The following is a 20757-nucleotide window of genomic DNA, read 5'->3' on the forward strand; positions in this document are numbered from 1 at the left end:
TTTTGGTCAGAGAGCAGCAAATTTTGCACTCTCTCTTTTGCACAAATCTGTCTTTGCTCTTTGAGGGTTTCATTTCCATTAACATGGTTTTGGTGAAAAAAATTTATGTATTATTTGAAGATAAGATGACTGAGTGTAGAGTTGATGGACCTAGCTCATGTTACCTGAACTGTTCAATTAGATTTTGGCCTCCTTTAGTATTCTGTACTCTGTTTACTGTGCAGGCTTCATTTTGATTAATCTGGGCAGGACTGTATATCTGGCAGCGAACTGCTTTTAACAGTGATATAATCTGACTGCCAGCTCTGTTAGGATATTCCTGCTTAATCAAATGTGTATGACTGGGGGGAGTTTGAATATGCATGAGAAATCCAAGTGTGCTATCCTACATCTTCAGTCACTGATATGTGTAAGGAAGACTTGACCGGAGGTCAAGGTAGGGTCAAAACAAATTTCACAGTCAAAAAGCCAGCACATGTGGCCCCATGCTGCAGTTCCTGGTTCTTCTCCTTGACGGAATTTCTATCTGAGATCCTTTCTCCACTGGAAAACATTTCTGTAGGTACAACAGTAGAGGTGGTGTGTTCTCTGGATCTGTAGCAAGATTTTGACTTTAAGCCTGCTTGAAAACTCTGCATCAGGTAACTCAGACAGAAATTGTATATTTAGGAAGCCTGAGGTTGGTGGATACCATGTGTCTGTATCACTTGCCTGTGTGCGGTAGCTACCGGATCGCTTTTTCTTTGTCCACCATAAACCCAGCAGGTCATTTGGAGGTGCTACATAGTTCTATTCACTTGTGATTTGTGCATTTTCAGTTTTCTTGACTGTCTTAACATGTCAATGTTAGTGAATAGCTGTTCTTTGCTACCTAAATAAAAGAAGTTTATAACTTTTTATTTTGTAGCTATAACAAGGCAAATAGATCATTTATTTTGCTTTCAATGTATTTTAATTGCTCTGTTCCCTTGCATTGATGGAACATTTCTATTTTCTTATAGCTTCTTTAGCTCATAGTTTAGTCTTTTATATATTGAGTTATATGGTCTTCAGACTGCCTTCTAAGTTTACTTGTGTTGATTTTACTCTTGGAAAAAATGTCCTATAGATGTTGAATATTTATTTCCATTTATTGGATTTTGCTTCTTCTGTCATACTGCTGTTCCCTCTTGCTCTGTCTACTCACTGTGACTTAATTATATTATTCTAAAGGAGACTTCAAAAGGTGTTGAAGAATTTTAACCTTCATATGTTTACATCTTTGCATTTGGTGTAGATAATTTTTTTATTAAAATTTTTTTTAATATATCACTGTAAAGTTTGTAGTGCTCATAGTACTGTAATAATTATCCTAAAATGTACATCTTAATTACATTCCTTTTACTATAGCTTAGTGACTGAACCATGGTTCCTGTGTGAAATGAAGGAGTGACTTATGATTTTCTCAAGAACATCTCTTTTATATTGTAGAACATGTAGTTAAAAGAAACATGTTTAAATTGTCAGGGACTGTTTATGTACATCGTGTCCTCTTGTAACATTTGACCTGTTACTGCATGAATATTTAACCCCACCTCCCCCACCCAGACATCCTACTTTTGGCTTAGTTGCCCACTTATACTTTGAGATTTAGTGTGTAGACTCAGTGAAATAACCTCCTGCAACAAGGTATGCATTGCAACAATATTCTTTCAATCTTCTTGTACTTATCTACAACCAATTTTGACCCACCTGCCTCACTCTGTTTAGTAGTCATTCCATCATATTTGTCTTTTAACATCAATTTCTCTTTATCTTGTTACGCATTATAGCTGTTTAACAGCTGTTGAATCCTCTTAGTTTAGGGTAGTTTTGTAGGCATGTGATCTCTGAAGTTACCAGGTGCTAATTCCCCTTTTCAGTACAAACATCAAAAAAAAACACTTCTTTGTGCTTAAGAAATTTCCATACTTAGTGTACTCAAGATACGACTTGACAGACACTAGGAAAAGGATAGTCTGTATTTCAAAACCTGGAAATTCCAAAATTTTCTGTATGAGTCTCATTGAGACCGCTCATTTGCTTCTACACAAAAAGAGGCAGACCTTGTTATTTTTCTAAGCCAGCTACTTACAGATGGAGTTTGTTGTGTAGTTTGTCTCTCTTTCCTTCAGTTTTCTGCATTATATAAATTGCTATAACTCTTGGTCTTCTTAAGAGCTGTCAGATGGCACTGGTCGCCATATGCTTCTATCTTCCTTAACCTAGACCACACTCTAGATGACACTATGTCCTCACTCAAAAGACATCTGATTTATTCTATGGGAAAGGAATTTTTAAGAAATACTTAAAATAAGCATTACTTAGTTCTGTCAAGATATTCCACTGGGTACAGAAAAAATGTAGTTGTCTGCCTGTTCATGAGCAGTGTATTGAAAGCATTTTAATCTTCTACACCAAAGGAAGAGGCAACAACATCTGCTATATGCAAAACTGAGATTTGATCCTTGATGCAGTTCTTGCCACTATTGTTATCAACAAGACTTATTACTTAGTCTGGATGATTTTATATGAAGAATTCCTCAGGCTGGCAATAAAAGGGAGTCTATCATCTCCTGACTACATTTCTTACCATTTCTGCTTGTTGTATGGAATCTTATTTTGTAGGATGGGAGGAGACAGGACATGCAAAAGTGTAAAATTACGTACAAGTAATTGCGTTTGTCATAGTCTTGTTTTCTCCCATCCTACCTTACTCCCTCTTTCTCCTTTTTGCATTATAGTGACTTTCTCCATATTAGTATATTTCCTAAATCTGAAAAAAATCTTTTTGTTCCCTTCCCCCCCCCCCCCTTTTTTTTTCTCCAGTGACTACAAGGGGGAGAAAGGGTGGAAATTTATTGTATGTAATACCCCTGTGATTGACAGTCTTTTTACCTCCTACTTCCTAGTAGGTAGATAACGCTTGCTGTATGGGATCTTGTTTTGTAGGGTGGAAGAAGAGGGAGGACTACAACAAACACAAATAGTGGTATGTAATTTTCCCTTTCTCCTTTGTCTCTCCCTACTTACCAATCTTAACACAGAATGTTCTTGATCGTATGATGATGTTTTGTACTGCTATTTTCTGCTTTTTATAAAAAACACATCTTCCCAGTTGTTGTTAGTTAATTGGCTGAAGTATTTTAAGAAAGAATGCATATTTAAATACAATGTATTTAAATAGGTGTTGGGTCACTCTGTATTCATTCTTGGTCACGATGAGACTGAAGTTAAACCAAACAGATTCCATATCCCATTATTATACCTTAGTCCTCTAGGATATAATATATATCCTATATATATATCCTCTAGTCATACACTATCTTTTAAAACACCTTTAAAAGGCTGCAGTATATCAGATATTGGAGAAAACAGCTGTGATGGGAAAGGGCAATTATCTGTCTATTAATTAAATCTACTATATTCATACAGTGTGCTATTTTTCCAAAAAGCTAATACTGTAGAGCTGATAGATAACTGCCTGATTTTCTGGGTCAAATTTCATTAAAATATTGTAAACTTAAATTCTAGTTGCAGAGTCTTAATTAATTCAAATGGCAAGAGGCGAATCCATCCAGCCTTGCACAGCAAGGATTGTCTGGAGGTTAGAGGGATATTTCTCATAAAATGAAAAGGAAGATTGCTGCTAAGCACAGGACCTGTATTATTTTTAAGAGTAGGCTAGCACTTTAAAAAGTACTGTGCTGTGTAGTGTTTGATCATTTTGCTCAAAACCACAGAAGTTAGTCATATTATATCTTTTTTTCTTCTTCTTCTTCTTTTTTATTTTCCTGTGTTAAGGTGCCCTTAACTTCTGCCCTCATGTTAAAATGGTACAAATTGGCAGTGTTTATAAGGCATATATATAAAACATCATAGTTGTGGCACAAAGATTATGGAAAAAATACTGAATTCAGTTATCAAAGGAATAGAAAAAAGCAAATGATGCAAAAAAAAAAAAAGCAAAAACTTGTTTCAAGAAAGATACCATCTTCATTAAAGAAACTTTTCTTAGAATTATTAGGTTATTGGTTCAGTATTGCCTGAGAGAGAACATGCCTGCCCAGTGACTCATTACTAGTTTCTATGACACCCTTAAGATCCGGAGAAGTACGACTACAGCAAAACAATAAAAAAAAAAAAAGTCATATATTCAGTTCCTAAATATCTGTGAAATAATTGTGAAATGAAAGCTGCATCTGCATTTACCACAGTGATCAGAAGGTTCTTCCATTGCAGCTGAAAACAAGAGTGAAACCCAACAAAACCTCAGTGAATCTGTAGTCCTTTTGATAAAGGCACATTAGGGATCAGATCCTATATGTTAACTGACCCACATAGATTGTGTGTCAAGAAAGTAAATGGAAAAGGTAGAATAAATTTTATCTGTTTGATACTCAGTAAAATAATCTTAATATCTGCTAGGAGAAAAACCTATTATAATGGATTACATTAATTCTCAGCATGCTGCTGTGGTTTATGGACTGAGCAATGATGCCTCTGGTCAGAACATTTCCTTCTATTGTGAAACTAGAAATGCCTTTTTTTTTTTTTTTTCCTGGTCCACTTAAAAGGAAATTCAGCCTTTTGGTGGAATGATATTTCCCAGTCTAAGGTAAAATCTAAATTCATGTTGTCAACATTGAGCAAAACTACTTCATCATGCTGGGAAATTAGTCCCCAAAGTGTACTTTATGCGGATAATAACTTGATGTTTTGGAAAAATATGAAATAAGATAATAGAGAACTAATTAAGATGTAGAGGTTTTGCATGTCTTTTCCTTCTGGCATTTGGAAAAAAGTTAATTGCTTTTATTCTGAGGTTCATAACATTACCATTAATTTTCATGATAACTTTGTTGCATAGACATGACACATAATGAATAGAGCTGTCTGTTTGATAGAGAGTGCATGGGCTACTAAGATGTCAAGAAAAATGGCATTTTTAGAGTTGCAAATTATTGTGGATTAAGTCCTAATTGAGGTGGATATGGAAGGAATTGCTTTTTCTTTTTGTTTTAATTTAATCTCATTTTATTTAATTTTATTTTATACGATCATGATTTGTCTGCAAAACCTTCACAAATCCTATGGAAATGATAGCTTCCTTCTCTCCATGCAGCCTAGAAGGTTGTCCATTTTAATTTCAAGAGGTTTTCTTGGACTAGCAGAGTGGAAGCCACCTCTGGGTTATATTCTCTTTTTCTGAGTACTGTGGATGAAACATATTTTAACAGGAATAGGTATGTAGTGACTATTTTACCAGCAGGAATGGAAAGGAGTAGCAGAACTCGGATGCTCCAAGAGCCCGTGGCATCACTATGGCACCTAAAAGTCCTGGTTAACCACAAAGATCCCATTATCTGTGTTGGCTGAATTGTGAGTGCAAAATATATGTTGCATCACATCAGTCTTGCATTTTCTATATTTCCTGCAAACAGTGTTTGCAACAACCCTCCTAACATGACAAAGTAGATATGACAATTTGCTAAGACTACTACAAACCTTTTCAAGCAAAGCTTTTCTATGGACATAAGTGGATACTTAGAAACAGATATGTGGTTGTACTTTCTGCAATTTGCTAGATTTTTATTTTATTTCTATTATAAATAATAAAAGGCAACATTTAGGAATACTGAATGGTTGATTTTGAGAATGGATAGCTAGAGTATGAAGTTTACCATATTTAAAATATAATAATAATTCTAGTTCTTCAGTCATACTGAAATTTCACTTTGTTAATGAGAGATGGCATGGCTGAAATTCTCTCAGAACCTGAAAACTGCTATTTAGGTGTAACAAATCAGATTAATAGTAGCTTTATGTCCATGCCTGTTTATTTTGCAGCTGGGATATTCTTTTGGCAATCTTTTATTTTTCTTGTTTTATGCCAAATATGTTATGTTTTTCTTACTGTGAGTATAATGACTTTTGCCTTTTAAAATCATTTCTGGAGTCCTCTGTTTTTGCTCTTTAAGCCTATAGTTATTATAACGTTTGTAAACATGCCTATCCATTTTGTTTTGCCTGTTTTGAACTATTAATAATTATCGTAAGAGAAGAGATTTCTCTAAGTACCGAAATGGGATTCTGATGGTACTATAAAAAGTGTTAGTTGTGGACTTGATGTTGAAACAAAAGAGATGTCAGCCAAAGAAAAGCAGCAACTGCCTGCATCTACTTCCTAGTGCAGGAGAATTACCAATACACTATCTTTCCTGAGGGTGTGGCAAGAGAAACCTATACCACGTACACAATGAAATGAACTGCAGACTAACAATGCTCGAGAAACGTCTTCATGTTATGGCACCACTGACTTCTCTGAAGTTATCTCTGACCACCACAGCATCTTTTTAGTGATTCAGCACATCTTCCTTTAGCCTTGTTAGGAGGTGGGCAATAGGTTACCTATTCAGGCTCAGTAGAGACACTGGCCCCATCAAAAGCTGTTCCTTCCCAACCATTTGTCCTAGCACCGTGCCCAGGACCTGGGGAGGAGGGAGGGTAAATTGTTATTTTCACATTTCTTATCAAGCCATTTGTAGCTCTGAGAGTTCTACTATTTCTGTTCATGTGAGTTTTTGATAATTCATACACTGAAGGGCTTCTGCATTTTAAAAATATTAAGTTTATAAGAGAATGAAAAAAGCAAAATTTCTCTTTTCAACAGATGATTTTTCTTTCCAGTTAAATGAACTGTGTACATAATAAGTTTATAACACAAAGAGAGATTAGTGGTCTCAATAAAAGTTAGGTTTCTTTACCTCATAAAGAATGAAATATAAACATTAGGTTTTATTCTTTTGCCTAAGAAACCGCATGCTATTTTTTTATTTTCTGGTCAGAAAACTGGTAGTGGTCTTCCTCAGAGACCTTTCCAAAGTTCTGTGTTACATGTTAACTTCCTTTAAAAAGATAAAACTGGATCATTAATAGAGAATTTTCAGTCCTTTCATAAAATATTTTAGTTCATATTTAATTAATTTATTCTATATTTATTCAGTGAGCATAAGAAAAAAAGTGTATCAAAGACCCTTGTGAAGGAGGGAAAACTTGCAGTAGTACTCCAAAAAAAAAAAAAAAAAAAACGGTTTCGTAACACTGCTGTTCAGGAGGTGTACTGAGATGCCAAGCCTAAAAGATGTTGAATCATCAAAGATAACTAGACATTTAGTCAATTCTCTGAGGTAACTTAAGGAGTTCTCACTGAGAAATCTGGCTTTTTTTTTTTTTTTTTCATATCCTTTCTCAAATGTTCATGTTTGATATGCTCAGTTTAAAACACATCTGTTTGACGAAGTATTCAAACTCTACAGAATTACCCAAGAATTTGAAAGTCATGTGGTCTCTCAACTCTCCCACGGTGACCATCAATATATCTCTTCCATCAATATGTTTCTTGTCAAGCTACATATTGTGCTCTGCATTGTTTCCAAATGCCAGCCTAAGCTGCTACTGTCAATTCCCCTCCCCCTCCCCGCTTATTTTTTCCTTTTTTTCTGAATATATCTTACTTTTAGAAAAACAAAACAAAACAAAAACACACCTGAGGCAGAGGGTGGCTGTATATGAACATGCAGAAAAAAAAAAAAAAGGCAAATTTTTGCATAAAAAGGAGCCTGTCTTAGATGTTCACTGTACGGAGCAAAACAGCACTCTGTGATCTTATGGTCTGGACCTGTGATGGGAGAAATCAGTAGAGACGCATGCTTGGATGAGTGATCTAGAAAAAAGCGGTCCCATGCCTATGTCTTCTCTGTTCTCTGCATGTACACCGAAGATATAAATGTGTGTAAAATGTATCTTAAGCTCTAGCATCAGTTTAGTGCTTACCTATACTCCCCTTAAACCTGGGAGGATTATTTGGCTGTTTTCTATGCAACTTCAAAGAACATTTCTAACACAGAAATAAATTATTTATCAATCAACTTCATTTTAATAAACAGATATGCAAAATAGAACAATGACCAAAGGAGTTTAATTTAATTAAATACTTAGTAGCACTTATCTTATTTCTAAACTGAAACATAATACTTCCTTTATACCTGTGAAGCAAATATAATGTTTTCTGATTTAGAGCAGAGTTCAGAAAAGTTACTGTAATGTTAATATGTAGGGAGGCCCATGGCTGAAAGAACTCCTGCTTTTCTATCTGTCCAACCTGGTATTTTGCTCTTCTGAGTTCTTATGTTATTTATTTGACCTAATAATTTTGATTATGTTATTTCCATTTGACCCACTGAGTTTGGAATCTTAGCCGTGTTTATTAAGTGTATTAGAGTCAAATGATTTACCATGGAAACCAAAGATTTCCCAGTCTTCATGCAATATTCTTGGAACCCGTCTTATTAATACTGGAATTTATTTTGCCATCTGCTTGATACAACTGATTTTGTTCAAGAAAGCTGAAGCAAAGGAGATGATGTGGACTACATGATTTTTAAAACACCTCTTCTTGAAAAAAATTGAAAAATATACCTTATCTATGAAAGGCTACTGATTGTGCTTTTTAGCACAATCATTTTTTTATATACTGCTGACTGTCCCTTTCATGTAAGACATCAAAATCACATGAGTGAATTTACAGGGGTTCTGACTGGGACTCTGCAAGTCAATAGGAGCTAGGGCAGTCCTCCCTCTAAAAATAAATGGCCTCATTTTTAGACTTTGAAGAAATTTTCTCTAAAGCAAGAAAAGTGTCACTGCCAGATGGTGATGGAAGCATTACTACAGAAAGGGGACATTAACAAAGATGCACTCAGCAAAGCAATTGTTACCATAGTTACAGGATGCTAAGCATTTTCAAATAAATAAGTAAATAAAATTAGCCTGTAGTATTTAGATATCTCAATGAGGAAAAATAATTTTGGATTATTTTTTCCTTTATGAAATGGAAGAGTTTTATCTACTATTGCTTAAAATTTTTTACAGCACTCTCCTTGCTTACTTAGTGTGTTCCTTTCTAATTAAGTACTTTTATCAGCTGTATTTATTTTTTGTTCTAGAACAAATACTTTTAATTAGTGTGATGGTTTTACCCAGCTGGTCAGCTGAGCTCTACCACAACTGCTCTCTTACTCCCACTCCTCAAAAGGAGAAGGAGGAGAAAATACAATGCAAAGGGCTCATGGGTTGAGATAAGGACAGGGAGATCACTCAACAGTTATCATCACAGGCAAAACAGACTCAGCATAAGGAGATTAATATAATTTATTGCCTATCACTAGCAGACTAGAGTAGTGTGTAACTAAAAGCAAACTAAAAACACCTTCCCCCCAGTAGATCCTCTCCCACTTCCTCCTGCTGAGTGGCACAGGGAATGGGAAATGGGGTTTGAGGTCAGTCCATAACACTTCATCTATAACTCCTTTCATGGTCACTGTGTTCCCTTGCTCCAATGTGGGGTCCGTCCCATGCCATCCTTCCCGAACTGATTCTGTGGGGGCTTCCCACAGGCAACAGCTCTTCAAGAACTGCTCCAGCATGGCTCCGTGCCACGGGGTCCATCCCCCAGGAGCAAACTGCTCCAGCACAGGTCCCCCATGGGTGGCAGCTCCCCCCAGGCCCCCTGCCCTTGTGTGGGCTCCTCTCCACGGGCTGCAGCTCCGGCCCGGGGCCTGCTCCTGCGGGGGCTCTCCATGGGCCACAGCCTCCTCCAGGCCACATCCACCTGCTCCACTGTGTGACCTGGCTGGAGTTGGCTCTGATCTGACATGGGGTAGCTTGTGGGCTCTGCTCACAAAGGCCACTCCTGCAGATCCCTCTACCAAAACTTTGCTACATAAACCCAATACGCTTAGTCCCTTTCTACATTCTACCACCATATCTGTATAACTGAACAGAGTGTAATCATCTATATGATTTGGGAGAATAATTAGACTTTGATAGCATAATATGGCAAAAGGTGAAATTAATGTTAGCATTATAAGAGCTCCTGACTGTCTTTAGTTTGTGACTGACAGCCTGCTGTGTTAATTACCAAACAAAAAGGTAGTTTCATGGAAATGCAGACACATTAAAGAGTCTAGAATTTGGTCTGAGTCACTATAAAGTGGACTAAATAAAACCTTAGAGGAAGGAAGAGTCTGAGGTAGAAAAGAAAGTTAAAGCAAGTGTATTTTAATATAGGAAGCAGTAGTACGTATTTATTACCACATGGCCAAAGATAACATCTTTACCATGATAACATATTTATTGTTGCATCTGTGTGCTGTGCAGATTGTGGGGTTTTAAAGTGTCTTATAAAATCTGTTTGAGCCATAACAAAAGTTGAAGAACTCTAATAAATCAAAAGAAAACCAGGCTCCTCTCTGAAAGGGAGAAAAATGCTGTTTGGGTATTTCTCCCTTCTTTTGCTAGAGATATTAATCAGATATCACTTATTTAAATAAAAATTGTGACCTTCTAAGCCCAAACAGAAAAGGTTAAGGCCAATCTGACAGGAGTTTATAGGTGAGAGATTTCTCATCTTTACAGGAAGCACTGATGAGATTTTGGATATTTTGTTCTGGAGATCTTCTCTTTGTTTGAAAAAGCATTCTGACTAAAGGCCTGAAAAGGTTAAGATGTGGCAGGGGATTGCTCTTGAGCTAATTTGACAACTTGTTAATTTATATAGAAATTGTGGCAATTGTGTTGTTGGTAGCAAATCATTTTCTCTTTAAAGTGTTCACCACCGACCTGAACATATGGAAAATTGGTGTTGCTCCTATAGCTGAGCTCTCCATTCTGCAGGATCACACTGTGTGCTGCATTTGCACCATCTGTCACTATTTTAAATATTTAGATTAATGGTCTTACACTAATCTAATGTCTCAAACTATTAATTGCTCTCGATCTGTGGAAAGGGAGACAAAGAGAAAATGATTTCCTCCAGGAAAAGTTATTCTAATGTAGTGTTCCACTTAAAATATTTTGTAGATCTGGGCCAAATACGCTAATACAGTTTAAGCAAGCAAAATATTCAGATGTGAATAATCCATGAATATACATAACAAATCATATTTAATTACATTTTGATGTCTGGATAGAAGCCAGTATGTTTTCTCAAGTCTCATAGGGAAATTGCACAGGCTATTTATGCATCGTTTCATAAATTGTTTTACCACCATTCTTAGTTCTGTTCTTGAAGCATATTTTAAAGCTGACATCACTGGCTAAGACCAGGATCATATTAAAAACAAAACACAAATTTCAGCGTAAAAGCACCAAAGAATGTTCTGGTGAAACTTTTTCACTCAGCCCATCTGAAAAAGTTTCACATCTTCTTGGATGTGTTTTTCGTCTTTCTTTCAATGCAATAAATTTCACCCATTAAGAGACTTTTGATATTTAATTTGTTATATTAGGTGGCCTTATAAGCTACCTCTAGCCTTCTTTCAATAGTTGGATGTGCTGAATTTACTAATCATTTTACATCTGTGGAATATCAGCATCATATCTTGAGAGAATGTGGTAGGTAATTGTTATATTTGTGTTAACATTTAATAATAATAATGTACAGTTGTCCTGAAGAAGTGATTTGTCGTCTGAAATGTACACCCACATAAACACCTTTTAAAATGTGTCATCACATTTCTTAATGATAAACAAATGCATTCTAGCTTTTGTTTTGTTTTGTTTTTCCATTTACTCCTCTCACTTTTTGGGATGCACACTTTTAAAAAATGATTTTGTTGTTGTTGTTGTTATTAACCCTTTTATTTATCTTCTCTGTAGTAGTTAGTACCTCATTTTCTATGGTTCCATAAATAGATAAAGATTTCAAATACATTCCCAGCCAGGGCAAAAGCAAAATCCAGAGGAACCAAGAAAAATATTTTTTTTAAATATACAAGAGTTATCATAAATAAGCTGCACTGTTACTTTAGCCATTTACTACATGTATTTATGTGATAGAGAAATGTGCGAGTATATGTTTATTTGTCTTGGCCTTAAAATTAGTCATTTTTTCCAGACATTTATTTGCATGAATATTTAGTTTATTATGGTATTCATACTTAGTCTTGCTAAGATAATGCAAGATAAATTTATTACAAAAGCTGTTATTTTCTTACACATGTGTAGCTTACTTCACTGCAGAATACAACAAATTAATTCAGCTATATTTGTTGTGCAGGCCTGCAAACCCAAACAAATTAAATAAAGTAAATCTGACTGAACCAAACAAAATACCAGGAGAAGTTTGGAAATGGGTGCTAGAACACGACAATGATATTTTTGGTCTTGATCAATGATGAATCAGTGAATCTAAGCCAGGGCTAAGTAAATATTGCCACTGACTCAAATCTGCATGAAGCCTTGAAGTAAAGGTATCTCCCATGGATTATATAGACATCCATGTGCCATCTCTTATGCCACATAGGAATCCAGCAGTGCCATCTCTTATGCAAATTACTTCCTTCTGTGTGCTCATAATTGCCAGACATTTATGATTTCTTGGCTCAGGCAGAGTCACCCTTCTGCCTTGAGGTTCTTCTCCTGTTGCAGTTGGCGTTGGAAGAGCATTGCTGGCAAGCCTCAACTTGTTTATGCCACTTTCCCACTGTGAGTGTTTTTGTGTCCTTCATGAAGTAAATTACTTGTCACAGAGCTTGTCATCAAATGTCTGAGACTTCTAATTTGTGAATTTAGTTAGGGAGAGTTTGATTAGTTTTCCTTTGATGGAAACTGACCTTCTGTATGGTGTTACACACAAGATTTAAGTGATATTCTGTTTGGTGTTGTATACATGATCAAAATGATTTTCAATGAAAATGAAGTTTCATCCATCACAAATTGTTGTAGTTGAATTGCATTATCTAAAATTATTCATTTTTAAAAAATCTACTATTTTTGGTAAGGAAAAGATGAAATGGATGGTCCGTAATATATAGATATATTTGAGTCTGTTATGATCTAGAAGATACTTGCACCAGTAATAGCTTTGGGGTTCATTGCTCTTTTGGTGGCACAGGAGGGGGGTAGAGGAAAAAGGAAGATGGGAAAGTGGTTTTAAACTTTATTTTTATTTTCTGGGAATTCAAACTGTTAAATAATACTTGCAGTTACCCCCAAATATATTACTGTATTTTAAAGTTAGGCAATTGATTTTAATTTGTGTTTTACCAGACAGTGTTCTTATGGATTGTTTGATAAATACCAACTGTTTAATTTTCTTTTGCAAGGAAGATTCAGCAAAACTTACTTGTATGTATCAAAAAAAAAAAAAAGAAAGAAAGAGTGGAAGGAATGTCTACATTCACCTTGAGCCATTTCTACTACGAAATAAATATGAAAGGAAATATATTTTTGTCAATTTTGAAATTTAGTCAACAACTTGTAATTTTTTAATTCTTTGTATTTTTTTTTTCTTCCTTCAAATTTTGGGGGGTCTTTTTGTTTGTTTTAAGAAGTTTACTCAAAGAAAGTAAAATGAAAGATTGAAGGAGCTTCATAAAATTTATGATGATGTCAGGAAAAAAACTGTTCAAAACTTTTAAATAAAAATACTATCCATTTGTTGTTGAAATTTTGGATTATGTACTGAGGCAAATAAATAGGAAAATCACTAACTATCAGAACACTTTGGTGTTGAGTATTTTTAAAATTATCTGATTTACAACATTGACTAAGCATGGCTCTTTTTTTCTGCTTCATTTAGATAAGTATTCTGAGCTGAAATGATGCGTTGTATGGAAAAATCAATGTAACAATCTTTGGAAATGCCTTTCAAATCTGTAAAATAAAAGTAAAATAAAAATAAAATACAAACAAAATGCTATTTTTTAATCAATATATTACAATTAAAAAAAAAACACTAGTATTTAAATTTCATATAATTCTGAACATGCAAGCCTATTTTAAAACAAGTACCAAAATGCTCTACAGCTGCATCTACTTAGGAAAAAAAAAAATCTGCTTTAGAATATCAAGTCTCTTGCAACACTACCAAATGAGGCTTCAAAATCATAGGGGAAAAAGTCTTAGCTAGTATTTTCTTTCCTCTTGCTGTATAGTCATCTCTCAAATTGTACCCTGATTCAAGTGCATGGGGCAGCAGATTTAACTTTCCACATGTAATCTTGTTTGATTATATGAATTTTATTTTTAGGCAATTTTCTTCAAATTCCTATATGCATGTATACACAATGTAAATTTTCCATGGAAATGTTTCAATTATTCTTCCAATCACAGTGCTTATATACCAAGTAGAAAATGCTTTTAATCTTGGGAGTAACCGTTCTATGATTTGACACATCAGTGAGCATGCTTATGTTGTGCCTTTTAAAAACGTTTCACTTTACATGTATCTGTATTTAGCTTGTTCTAAGGTTTTATTTTGCTTATAGTGCCCTCACCTGTAACTTGGGGCCAACTGCAGAACTTTAGCATTTAAAGTAGCAATTTTGCCTGCATCTTAACCTGAGAAATAAAACTAAATGTATTATTTTGACAGCTGGAAACAGTTAATGTGTTCCAGCTGACTTTCATTAGTTTGAAAGATTATACTTGACACATTAATGTGGTTTTAGTATACCCTAAACACAGTTTACTTTTATGTCAAACCTCAGTTGTGCACTTTTGCTCTGTAATGGAGCCTGCAAACACTAATGAAGCAATTCATTGTCACTTTAGTTATAGGTATGATCCTTAATTTTACTATTTATCAAGATGTGGGGCACAACAGATCAAAATAGAAAACAATTTGGGTGGGAGATACAAAACCAGTTTAATTGCTCTTTTGGTTAACACTGTGCTTCTTTATTTCTCCTTTCTTCGGTTTACTTCTGGCATTTTTGGGTGAAATCTCTGTTAGAAGTTCATAAGAACAGAAGTTCATAAGCACATCTTTCAGTAACAGACATTATAAATTTTTTTCAGAAACACAAATGAAACTGAGAAAGATTTTTTTTTTTTTTTAAGACTACTCAAAACTGTCTTCCAAATAGTCACGATTTAGATCTGAACACAAAACTAAATGGATAGGTGTGTAACATGTAAAGCAGAATGAGTTTTGTCATTCTCAGGTCATCTTAATTTGATATAGGGACAAATACTATACAGGCTACTTTAATTTACACCATTACTCACATTTTAGTACACAGATGCAGGGCAACAGCTGGTAGAGTACAGGTATTTTTCTAATGACAGAGCAAATGAGTGGGGTACAATAGCTTCTTTTTGACAGGGAAATTTATATCTGGCAGGATGTAATCACTGGCAGGATTGGATCTCTGAGATTCCCTTTTGTTGGGAACCTTTTTCTCTCCTATGGTCTTCCAGACTATGGATCCTTTGTTCTCATGTTGCCAGTCAGGCTACAGAAGCTAGTGGAGACATAGCTGTGGAAAGTCAAATGAAAACAAACAAACAAAACAAAACAACAACAACAACAACAACAACAACAACAAAAACTTGCTTTATTCTTTTTAAATGGAAAGGTCAACACATAAAAAATAAAGCTTTTGGTCCAGTGAGAAATGGTGCAAGGTGGGGAGAGGTGGAATAGGGACAGCCTGCAGATCAACCATTAGATTCTAAAAGTTCAGAGTTCTGTGAAATTTTCAGGGCTCAGGCAGCTTTCCTTAAGTGTGTTTTCCTGGCAGGAGTTTATAGATGCTTCTGACAAATTCTTTTTTACAGGGCAGAATCCTACATCCTGTAAATCAAAGCTTGTTCACTTGCATGCCAGTGCATTCTCTTTCCCTCTCCCATTTCCCTACAAGCACACATTTCCATTCATTTCATTCATACTAGCCTTAGTATTTCTCTTACAAATTTCTGCCCCGTTAACAGCTGATTGTTTAAGTTTTCCTTGTTCCTGATTAGAATCTAGTAGGCTGTGTTTAAGACAAGTATCTGGTCTTCATGTTGTTACATTTCAGGAATGTAGGTGAGAGAGAGAGAATGTATATGTTGAATTTTGCATGAATTACTGCATTGCTTCATGTCTGCTTTATATATGTGTGTGTGTACATTTACACGTGGTTACTGTTCTCCTGTAATGCCTCAGAGTCTTAGGCCAGGACACCACTGTGCTGAGGCTGTTCCAAACAGCCTTTCTGGATTTGAAAGCCAAAATTAATGGGACTTTTGGGATCACAGCCAATCTAAATTTGGTTTTCACCATATGTATTTCACGGTCATAAAAATAATTTAATTGTTTTTTATTTTGGCGTCTGTTTTTAGTTTTATTCACTTCTCAGTTTTTAAGCATTAGCATTATGGTACAATAGATTAACAACAAAGACTAAGGAGATATTTCTTGAAAGAAATATGTTTTCAATAAATAGTTACCTCATGATACATTTTTACTAAGCTTAGGTTTTCAAAAAATATTTATCTTCCTTTTGAGCCAATTTACATAAGGAACTGTTTCATTCAATAGTATTACAGCTGTCATCCTCAAAACTTGTTCCACTATATATGCTCTAACATTCTTTTTTCTCATTTCAAAATATGAGGTTATTTTAGAAAATATATTTAAGGTGGATATATGTCTATCTATGTATATTTTAATCATAATAAGCTTTGGAAATTTGAATGGGTACAACAGATGGAAAAGGGCACAGGAATTTTTGCTGTCTTGTAATGTGCCTGACATTATAACTTTGGGCAAGGAGTTTGGTGATGAAAAATGAAGATTAACATCCTTTGCAAATATTTGAGATGGGTAGGTTGAAATCCTAAAAGCACTGTCTCGGGAGTTAAAAGCCTGCTTGATTTTGACAGCTTTGACCTAGGCTGATAGCTTGAATGTTAGGGTGATAAATACAAGAGCATCTGCTATTGGAGCAAGCTTCTTGTTTATGTCATTGAGGAGTGGAAGGGTTTCTTTGGAATTTTCCCTTAGAAACTACGGACCAGAGCAAGCTGTGCATGATTTATGTCCAACAAATTATTTTTAAAGGGAAACTCAACTGCAAGCCTTTAGTTTAAGAACAAGGCGTTCTTATAGCTGAACAGGGAAAAATATCGTATTCCTTTGGTTTCAAATATAAAACAACAGTTCATTCTGTGTGGATGTGTAAGCCTGCCATTGTAACTACAGCTTTAAAGATACAAGAGATATGCATCTGCCAGTTCTGATGATATTTGAGCCATAGCAACATCTTATTTTTCTTTTCTGATTATGGGATTTGTTAAAACTAGCAAAATGATAACATCCTTTAGAATATTCTTTTAAGTGCATAACTCCTCCCATGACTAGTCTCAAACAAATACTGACTTTATTTTAGAATGTGTCAAAAGAAGTGTAAAAGTCTGACTCTGGGAACACTATAGAAACTTCACATTTTTATTTCATTTCTTTTTCTTTTTTTAAACAAAACAAAACACTTTTCTCACATTAATTATTAAAAATGAATTTGGTTTTAAGTTTCAAACTTGCCATGAACTTAATCCTTAACTAAAACATTTCTTCATGGCTGAAGCAAATTAGTTCACACATCTTTATTTCATCCCCAACATGTAATAAAAACCTATCTACTGTGATATAAAATTTTGATGAAGCTGTTGATAGAAACTCTCTGAGGCTACTTTCACTTCATGGTATAGGATATTGAGAATGAGCTCAAAGACAGATATTGTCACACAGTCACTATTGTGTGTGAAGTTATCAATGTAATGCAAATTATCTTAAATCAGAAGAATGAATAGATCAGTGGTGTTTTTCTGAATCTCGAGTGGAATAAGAGAGTAGTTCTAGGAGCTATTTTCTGTTTGCTTTTAATTCTTTGGAGGAAATGTCCCTTAAATGGAAAATGCATTTGGTTCTAACACTGCTAAAATCATATGCAAGGAGAGCCCTTCTTTAATACATGTCATGCCTCTGCTCATTCACATGTAAAGTAGACTTCAACTGAAATTAGAAAGTTCAAACACTTCATCTATACTTCAGCCTGAGCAGTCATTTCTTTAACCATTAATTAATTTGGACTATTAAAAACAAACAAAAAAACCCACTATTAAATATGAAAAAAAAACATGCCTTTATAAGTAAAGGTCATAGCAAATTAGGAAGCTAGGAATAATAGAATAATCAACCTTCTTCTTGAGGCTGAGACTTCAAAAACAGTTATGGTAACTTAACAAACCTCCTTTCTGAATTATTCTATATAATCCTTGTCCTTCACTGGGAAACTGTTTTCTTCATGCTTCCCATTTTTGAGTAGCAATTAATTATCTCTTCTGCCTTTCTCAGGTATTTCCCTCTACCTTTCCTTTTTCTTCTCTTTTTATCCATACTATTTATACACATCCAGCTTTTTACTTAATAGCAGGCTGGAGTTCAGGGTCTGAGTTTAAACACACATCTGATTCTGGAGGAAGGTGGCACAGATCTCATTGTTGAAGAAAGCAATGTCCTACATTTAATATGTAATAAAGTTATTTCCGCATAGGCAGTTTAGGGCTTTAACTTTCTAATGGTTTTCATTAAACTTATTACACAATTTGCTCTGACCATCACAACAGAAAAGATAATATAATAATAAAAGATAATATAATAAAGATACTATAATAAAGTATTTCACTATGCTTTTTCATATTTCTTGTTTTGTGAATAAATATGTGAGCAGAAATAACAAGCGGCTTTCTCCACACCACCCCAACAGAGATGAACATTTTAAAATGCATCTGAAATAAATTTGGAGTACTGCATTTGGCAGCTATTTTTGGTCTTATCTATAAAAATCATTAAAATTTTGCCACTGATTTCCATGAGAAGTCACTTCATCAGTGCTATCACTATAATAAAAAAAAGAAAGTGCTTGTTATGAAGTGGGCTGGCATGAAAGAGGTTTTCAAATTCATAATGAATATAAATGTGCAATTTCTATGTTGCCTCACAGTGTAATCAATTGAATCTGTATGTTTGAAATAATTGGGAAAACAAGTCAGTGAGCAACTCAAAACAGAATTCATGTGCAAACATTCTTTCTAGTTGATAAATAAGGTTTTCTTCTATAGGTTGTTTAGATGGATTAACTGAACCAGTCATTCATACCTACTTATCCATTAATATCTTCTTTAAAAACCCGAGTGGAAAGATGATTTGATTTGATTATTGCTTCTATTTCCAAGACTAATTAGCTCTCCAGTACATTGTAGTTTTCTTCTATTACTTTTTTTGGGGGTGTGAAGGGAATTGCATTTTAATCAGAACTACAGGTCACCAGCCCATGCTGTTCTCCATGGTTTTAATTCACTGTTCATAGTCTTTTCGCCTTTCAGAGTCTGAGATAAGTCTTCATAGGTACTTGCTACACAGGACAGCCAAGCCCACAGTACCACAGATCTTCATAGGGCTTGTCTCATGGTGATAGTTCCTGTGTGAAGTATCAATGAACTCTAGTACAGAGGTCATACTATTACAAGCCTCTTACATCAGAACCTGTAACTGAGACTTGAGTCAGGCTAGTCTGCATCTTCTCAGCAGTATAAGAAAGTGTACTGGAAGAATCAAGACCATTTGCTTTAACATATATTTTTTGGCTTCAAATTCTGAAGAGACGATATTAGCAGATCCAGAAATGTATGCAATGTTGAACAACAATAGAGCGATAGAGCATTTGTGAACTTGTTACAATAGTCTGAAAATTCCTTGAGTCTATAGCATCTTCTTTCTCTCAATACAGAAGTCTTGGAATTATCCTATGTTCATGGCACTGTTTATGAAATAGACTCGCTCTTTGCATGTTATGCTCTCTCTTTTACAAAGAGTCCCTGTAACATTCGTTATAGGAGGTTTCAAAAAAAAAAAAAAGTCATGTAAATTAATTCTATAAAATATTAGTGTCATCTTTGTGATAGAATATTACCATCATAGAATTCTAGTAGCGATAACTACCTCTGTGCTAACAGATCCTAAACTGATATGTAAGCTTCAGAAGTTCAAATACGCATGGCAATAATCTCTTACCAAGCACTAGACGTTTCAATGAATTATGTCAAGCTTTTTAAAGCCATTTTTATGAGAGGACTTGTGTTCTTCATGGCCTCACATTCCTCTTCTCTCTCTTGCATCATGGTGGCTACAGGGCAAGTAGGATCAGTATCATGAACTAGCAGATACAAAGTGCTAAAACTAACAGTTTTTACTAACAGATCAGTGAGCTGCTCTGACTCCCCAGTCGGTGGAAGAGGGAAGCAGAGATCAACAGAGGGAACTGGAGGCTAATGGTTAGATCAACGTAAAATGAAACTGCAGCTCAGTCAGAACCGGTCTAAACAGAAAAAGAGCAAATGCAAAAAGAAATATGCTTTCTTTTCAAAACAAACAAACAAATAAATAAATAAATAAAAAGTGGATTCACATATTCAGCGACCAGCAAGTTGCATTTCTATACCTCTTAAGATTTTTTAAACAGGATATGGATCACTCTTCCTGGCTTTTCATTATTGGGCCATGCTTAACTGCCCTCTCCAGACTTTGAAAGCTGACAAAAGGGTACACAGGAGGAAAGAAACTGTCTGCACATATTGAATGTCTTTGTGGGAACATTCATTGACTAATACTTAACATTTATTATGCACATTGTACTGACATCTACATGGCAATTTATGTTGCTTCTGCCACACCATTATATACAAGAAGTGTGGAATGGCTAAATGTTTCCGAATTGCTTGTCAACCTTTTAATTTGTAACTGATGTTTTTGTTAATGGCTGTGCAACCTACTGTGAACTTTTCTCATTAAAATGCCTTGTAAGGCAGCTGACAGTATTACTTGAATTTACATCTTGCATTTAAATT

At 34.9% G+C, this 20757-nt stretch overlaps 1 protein-coding gene across 6 annotated transcripts in view; it reads left to right on the top strand.

The window, feature by feature from the left end:
• The window catches only part of FGF14 (fibroblast growth factor 14), a 415553-nt gene that overhangs the window by 230565 nt on the left and 164231 nt on the right, over positions 1–20757 (top strand). Inside the window, exon 2 of one of the 6 annotated variants that reach the window (XM_080575959.1) lies at positions 2971–3010. The exons of the other annotated variants lie outside the window; for them this stretch is intronic. Coding sequence (XP_080432085.1) covers positions 2971–3010 — 40 coding nt within the window. The remainder of the gene's footprint in view (positions 1–2970; positions 3011–20757) is intronic. 6 annotated transcript variants of the gene reach the window in all.

The sequence above is a fragment of the Anser brachyrhynchus genome, assembly GCF_964034855.1.
Source record: "Anser brachyrhynchus genome assembly, chromosome: 1".
Taxonomy (NCBI): Eukaryota; Metazoa; Chordata; class Aves; order Anseriformes; family Anatidae; genus Anser; species Anser brachyrhynchus.